Source organism: Stegastes partitus, unplaced genomic scaffold, assembly GCF_000690725.1.
Source record: "Stegastes partitus isolate 25-593 unplaced genomic scaffold, Stegastes_partitus-1.0.2 Scaffold1976, whole genome shotgun sequence".
NCBI classification, from domain to species: domain Eukaryota; kingdom Metazoa; phylum Chordata; class Actinopteri; family Pomacentridae; genus Stegastes; species Stegastes partitus.
Genome location: NW_007579707.1, coordinates 5023 through 12127, shown reverse-complemented (window position 1 = coordinate 12127; position 7105 = coordinate 5023). Strand labels below are relative to the sequence as shown.

Here is a 7105-nt window from a genome sequence, read left to right as displayed (position 1 = left end):
GATGGTGTCTCACCTTTAGGCACCGCGGGGGAAGCAGTCTGTCACTGAAGGAGCTGCCCAGTGATCTTACTGTTTCCTGCAGAGGGTGGGAAGTGTCCTCCGTGATGGACAAAAGCTTTTCATCATCCTCCTTTCTCCCACCACCTCCACAGGATCAAGGGGGCAGCCCAGGACAGAGCTGGCTTTCTTAATCAGTTTGTTTAGTCTCTTCCTGTCTGCATCTGTGATGCTGCTGCTCCAGCAGGTCACTCCATACAGGATGGCTGATGCCACCACAGAGTCATAGATGGTCCTCAGAAGTGCTCCTTGCACCCTGAAGGACCTTAGTTTCCTGAGCAGGTGCAGTCTGCTCTGACCTCTCTTGAAAAGTACATTGGTGTTAGCAGTCCAGTCCCGTTTATTGCTCAAGTAAACACCCAGGCACTTGTAAGAGTCCACAATCTCAATGTCCATTACCTAGATGTTCACTGATGAAGGAGAAGTGTGTCAGTTCCTGCACCAGCTCCTTGGTTTTCACCGCATTGATCTGGAGGCAGTTCAGCAGGAACCAGTCCACAACGTCTCGGTTGAGTTCTCTGTATTCCTTCTCATCTCCGTCAGTGATGAGGCTGAAGATGGCGGCATCGTCGGAGAACTTCTGAAGATGGCAGTTCATGGTGTGGTGAGAGAAGTCTGCAGTGTAGAAGGTAAAAAGAAAGGGGGCAAGGACAGTCCCCCTGCAGGGCCCCGGTACTGCAGGCCATGGTGTTGGACTTCCTGCCCTCACACACTGTGGCTGGTTGGTGGGTAATCCAGCAGCCACATTGTGAGGTGAGAGTCCACTCCTGACTGCTCCAGCTTATCTCTCAGAAGTGCTGCTTGATGGTGCTGAAGGCACCGGAGAGATCATAAACCATGATTCTCACAGCGCTCTTCTTCTCCAAGTGAGAGAGGCATCTATGCAGGAGGTAGATCACTGCATCATCCACCCCGATGCCGGGCTGGTAGGCGAACTGCAGTGGGTCCATTGATGAGCTCATCAGGGGTCACAGATGACAAAAGACCAACCTCTCCAGGGTCTTCATCAGGTGGGATGTTAGTGCCACCAGCCTGTAGTGGTTGAAGTCCTTGGAGTGCAAGATCTTTGGCACTGGTATCGTGCAGGATGTCTTCCACAGCTGTGGTACTCTTCCCAGCTTCAGGCTCATGTTGAAGATATGCTCCACAACCCTGCTCTGCTGATCTGCACAGGATTTATGGAGCCTGGAGCTGACGCCCTCTGGACCCGTGGCCTTCCTGATCTTCAGCCTGCTCAGTTCTCTCTTCACCAGGGATGTTGATAGGGGCAAGTTGGGGCAAGGGGGCTGTGTGCTAGTTGTGAGTGTGGGGCCCTGTGGGGGGAGGGGAGGTGTGTTGGTAGGAGAGCTGTGGTGGACCAGTAAAGAGGGGGGATGCAATAAGGGTGGTGCAGTCAGCAGGGGGTGCAGAAAAATGCAGTGGTGGCTGTTGCAGGATGGACTGGGCTGGAGGAGGGGTGGCTGGCTGTTCAAACCTGTTAAAACAGGTGTTGAGGTCATTCACCCACTCCTGATCACTTTTCAGTTCAGTCTTGGGGTCTTTGAGGCCAGAGACGATTTTCAGGCCCCTCCAGATCCCGCTGACATTATTCTGCAACAACTGATCCTCCATCTTCTTCCTGTAGCTGTGTTTCCCCTCTCTGATCTTCTTCCTCAGCTCTCTCTGCACAGTCCTCATCTCCTCCTTGTCTCCTGACCTAAAGCTCTCTGTCTGTCCTTTGAGACCCCCTTTCCACCCAACTGGTTCCAGTGCTGGTTCGGAGCCGGTGCCTGACTTAGCGCTAGTTCTTTGTGTTTCCACCGCCAAAGCACCGGCTCCAGGCTCTCAAAACTGGTGCTTTTCAGACACCAACTCTTTGCTGGGCCAGAGCTAAGCACCGAGTACGTCAGGGGCTGGGGGCGGGATTATCGTGACCACCAAGACCGATGAATGGGACACACAAGCGTGATTTGTGTTGATCGTCTCTGGTCCGATCACAGATGTATTAGAATGACTCCAGGGACACAAGGAAGTTTTGCACACACTGCTGCAATTGTGTTGCACCAGTAGCACCACAGTGGTGGAGAACAGTACTTTTATAACTTCGGTGTACTTCGGTATTTACGCTTAGAAATGCTCCTTGTGAAAAACGGAGCACACCTACATGTGCTGCTTACTCCGCTCGTAGAAAAGACTGCATGAGAAAAAAATCCCTCAGTTTCATCTCGAACAAATCTGACATTAGAACGCCCTGGTTTACTCTTTTAAAAGTCATTTTTGGTCACACACCGGTCTGAGCACTGCAGCCACCTACAGCAGCTACCGCAGCTTGCAATGTGGGGCGTTTGGTGAACATTGGTAACTTGTGGAGTCTATCGAAAGGAAAATGTTCAAGAAGTCATTTTTTTCCTGTGACAAGGTGGGAAGTGCGACCAAATGAGAAACTTGGTTGCACCGGGAAAAACAAAAAAGAAGAACGTCTGGAGTTCTGTTTGGACTTCCATGTGGCACAAGCGTTGTTCGGTAAACGGCTACATATGCAGTGACGTAGCTCTAACTTGACTCCTTGCTGACGGAAAAGCAACCGGTTCTTCAGAGGTGCCAGATTGGAACCAACTAGGCACCAGCCCTAGCACCAGCACAGAGATGGCATCTGGTTCTTTTTGGTGGAAAAGGGGTATCAGAGAGTCTCTACATCAGGAGTCATCCAGGGTTTGCTGTAGCAAAACAGTGTACAGTCCTGGTGGACTTGGTGTAATCCACACAGAAATTGATATCATCAGCGATGCAGTGTGTGAGGTTGTCGATGTCCTCCCCATGATCCTCACAGAACAGTTCACACATAGTGGTGTCGAAACAGTCCTTGAGAGTTTCCTCAGCTTCCTCGGACAAACTCTTGACTGCTCGGGTGACAGCTGGCTGTCTGTGTACCAGAGGTTTGTACAAGGGAAGGGGGTGAACCAAGTTGTGATCCGATTTCCCAAGGGGTGAGAGAGGAGATGATTTATATGACTCTTTGGTGTTGGCATAAAAAAAGTACCAGTATTTTATTGTCTCTGGTGTGGCAGGTGACATACTGTGTGAATGTGTGTCGTGTGGACGATGGATCGATAAAAGTGCTGCATTCCACCACTGTGGTGAACACAGTAGCTGCCTGTGCCGGTTACAGTGATACCAGATCAGCTTCATGATCATCAGTCACTTGCACAAATTCAGCCAGTTGAAATTTCAACTCACACACTCTCCAAAAAAGGTTGCAAAGACTGGAGCCCTGTACAGACCTCTCTCCACATGAGCTTATGTGGGACAAATTGGATTAACCAGTCAGAAAAGTGCATCCCACAGTCTCTCACTGATGAACTTAAGAAAGCTTGGAATACAATTCCTGGCACATACCTTAAAACACTTGTGGAATGAATGCCTTGTATATGCCATGCTGTTGTTAAAGCCAGAAGAGATTACTTTAAAGAAAGCAAAGTCTAAGCTAGAAAAACCCAAATACCTGATAATTATAGTAAAAATGAATTTTCATGAGTGACTATACAAAAATCATGTTTATTTTATTGCAAAGTATACCAATATAACTATAATCCTTTTTTGTACAAATTGACAACTATTTTAATGATTGAATTGAATCGATTAAACCGCCCAGCCACAGGAACAGCATGCAAACTGATGAGTATTTTCTGACTACAGTCACGGAACTATACTAACAAATTTGCAAAGATAATGAGCAGCGTAAGCAATTCTCAGTCCACGTGTATATTTATTGCCAACTACACAGAGTAAAAAAAATCTCAAGAGCAACTGAGACAAGAAAGAGTTTGTACATTAAAGAATTCCTCTATCAGTCTGTGTGAAACAAGCTGTCACATGAGTCGACCTGTGTGGTCATATTCACAGAAACCATCTCAGGAGTCACGTGACCAACAGAGCTATGTTTCTGCATGACCTGTTTTGCAATAAATCACTGTTCAAACCTCACAAGGACTCCGCTCTGCTTGTGACCCTGCTGAGAACTTTTTAAGAGGATTTATTTACGTACATGTTGCTCTCACAGTGAGTTGCACGATTTGTCAGCCTTTTCCTTATCCTTTTCTGACATCTTGTTTTTGTGTAAGTCCCTGTGCCTCCCAGTGTTTTTATTTAGTTAGTTGTCTTATGATATGATCTTTTTCAATCTTCTGATTGTATGTTACCTTTACATTTTACTCCAACTGATTATATACTTCCCTACAAAAACCCTCACAAAATGTATTTTTGGGGAAAGTGCAGTGTATCAATCTGTCTGGTTTTTCTGTGCAGTGTCCTCGGCTCGAGCACAGTCAGAAGGCGTGGGCTTTGCTTTTGCTCTCTGTGCAGGCACAGCGATTGTACCTCATAGTACTACACAACCCCACTGCAATGACATGACAAAGAGTATTTCGAGCGCATAACTTCCTCGAAAACTACAAATTATTGTTTTTACATTTCTGTTTGCATACAGATAAAAAAAAAATAAAAAATCAGTTGCCCCCAAACCCGCCGTCCAGTCTTTTTGCTTATCTAAGTCCTTTTGTTTGCTATTGTTTCTGCTCATCTCATCAACACAAAGAAAGCAAAATGATACAAACAGGGTTTTTTTTTTTAAAATGTTGAACTACTATTTTGCGATGTAACTAATTCCTGTCCAGTTAAAAAAATGCTGAAGATATACTGATAGCAGCAAATGCTTTGCACTGTTCTTTCTTTTCAGACAGGAGCTAATGTCTGAGCTGGAGCAGGACCAGAGGGAGCAGCTGACTTCATCTCGACTCATCGAGGAACATAGCAAGCTGCTGGAGGAAAACAGCAACTTGTCAGCCCACTGCCAGGGCCTGAAGAGCAAACTGAGCCTGATCAAGAGTCAGAACCAGCACCACAGCTAGGACAGATGGATGGGCTGAAGCAGACAAGCCACTTCTCTGCTTTTGTCTTTTCCATAGTATTTTCAGCACTGCCTTTTTCTGTGAGGGATCAGAAGAATCATTTTATTGACTGACCATATATTAGTGAGAAGAAAATAAGACTCGCTGCATAACAGGTATTAAGATAACATTAGAATTCTATTGTTAGTTGAGTTTATAGCCTTTAAAGTGTATTCTAATGTTTTGTAATAAATTATAAACTAATGGTGAGATATGACACACTTTGAAGGTGCTGTCTATAACATTGACAACCACTGGATGTCACTGGAGCACCAGCATCTCAGCCTACAACAAAGGGGTGCATCAGCCCCACCGCCTCTCCTTCCTTCATATTTCATTCACAGCTAGAAAAGTTGTGAGCACAAGAGCCAACAAAAAAATCCAAAACAATTAGTCCACACTAGCATTATAAAATGTATGGAACAGCCGTGATGAGTTATTTACTGTCAAAAAGAAACACACAAAGTACAAAGAGCAGAAAAATTCAGTTGTAGGAACTCTCACGCGGAGCTAGAATGAACTGACTGTATATATATATGTATATATATATTTGATAAATAAAATACTTTTGTGGCATCAGCTGATTGCACTTTTCAGCGTGGTGTGGGAGGTCACGCAGTCTTTTGAGAAACGTGGGGAGGGATTGACATGCATGTGCAACTGGATACAGAGCACAGACTGCAACATGCAGAGAGGGAGCAGGACTTCAGTCTCCACTAAAGACGCCATTACCCCATTTTGTCTTGATGTGGCAGATAGCTGTTTGCTGCTATATTAATGTTCAAAATCTCACGGAAAACATTTCAGCCGCTGATTAGTGTTAGTCTGTATTTTGTGGATTAAATTGACCCATAAGGGACCTACACGTTGTGTGAGTTTAGCAGTGGTCGATACTCTGCTCTGTATTTTGATTTCATCTCACCCGCCTGTCATGCAAACTCTTAGTTTAACAGTCAGTATTAGCCTCAGACTTTGTAAGGCCCCATTCCTAAAAGCCTTTTCTTTTAATTGGCAAGTTTTTGCTGAATGCCTCTGCTTGTGAGCATCGACTCACCCTCCTGCTGGAGTCGGTACCTGATGTGCTCGGCCAGCGAGATGTAGTTAGTGTCCTATGTTTACGAATTTCGGTGTACATCGTGAACCCTTTCAGACATGCACTGTGTTCCGTTAATCTGATGGCAATTAAACGGGTCGGCTGCATGTGTGAATGCGAACCCTTGTCCCTTATTTGCAAAAGTCACAGTGGCAATGTTCCAGGCAGACAAAGTAGTTTTATGTATTCTTCAGCATGGTGTGAACATTAATAAGTGCAGGTACTTAGAGTTATGGGAAGAAATTAAAAGGATTTTTCCACATTTCAACATCAACAATTGTCCAAAAACATCACAGAGACACTTAATACAGTTTGTGTGCAAAAAATAACTTTAAGCTTTACAATCACAGCTTAAAGAATAATGATACTCACTAATAATGAATGAAATCGGACTTTTTTTTCCCACCAAATGTTCAGAGGATCTGATGTGTGTTTGGCTCTACTGGCTCTGGGTTTGTTTCAGAACTCGAGAGTGTGCGAGTTAAAATTTTAAATGGTCGCATTTGTGTGAGTGAATGATAATCATTAAGCCTTTTTAGGGTCATTTTAACCAGCACATGCAACCACTGCGTTAGCTATAGTGATGGAAAGTAGTATTTTTATTTTGTCTGTGACCCTGTCAGCCTGTCTGATATGCAGAACAAGCTGTTTCACTGTTGTGCATTCTAAAGATTAAGTGATGTGTAGTTTTCACAACCCAGCCAATAGGCTATGACAAAAGATGGGAGAAGACACAGGTGTTGCCAAAAGAAAGTGTTATCTTCTATTAAGTAATACTTGCAATACTAACGAAGTGAGATGTGTGAGTCGGTGGTATCAGTGGTGTAGCTGTGGATGCCTGAATGCAATGTGGTGCGAGGTGTTGTCAGGTGTAGCAACGCAAACCAAATGACAGTGGGGCCGCAGCCACGAGCAGGAGGAGAGAGAGCTGAGGTTTTGGGTCTTCAGCAGCCTTGGGAGCACCAAGCAGGTGGGACCGCCCACTCAGTCTCCAGCAGTGGAGGCACCTGAAGAAACAGAGCAAAGCACA

At 45.1% G+C, this 7105-nt stretch overlaps 1 protein-coding gene across 1 annotated transcript in view; it reads left to right on the top strand.

Annotated features, from left to right (window-relative positions):
• LOC103373421 (mitogen-activated protein kinase kinase kinase 7-like) overlaps positions 1-5851 on the top strand; it is a 47105-nt gene extending 41254 nt beyond the window's left edge. Inside the window, exon 14 of the mRNA XM_008303308.1 lies at positions 4772-5851. Coding sequence (XP_008301530.1) covers positions 4772-4943 — 172 coding nt within the window. The 3' untranslated portion in view covers positions 4944-5851. The remainder of the gene's footprint in view (positions 1-4771) is intronic.
• The last annotated feature ends 1254 nt before the right edge of the window (positions 5852-7105 follow it).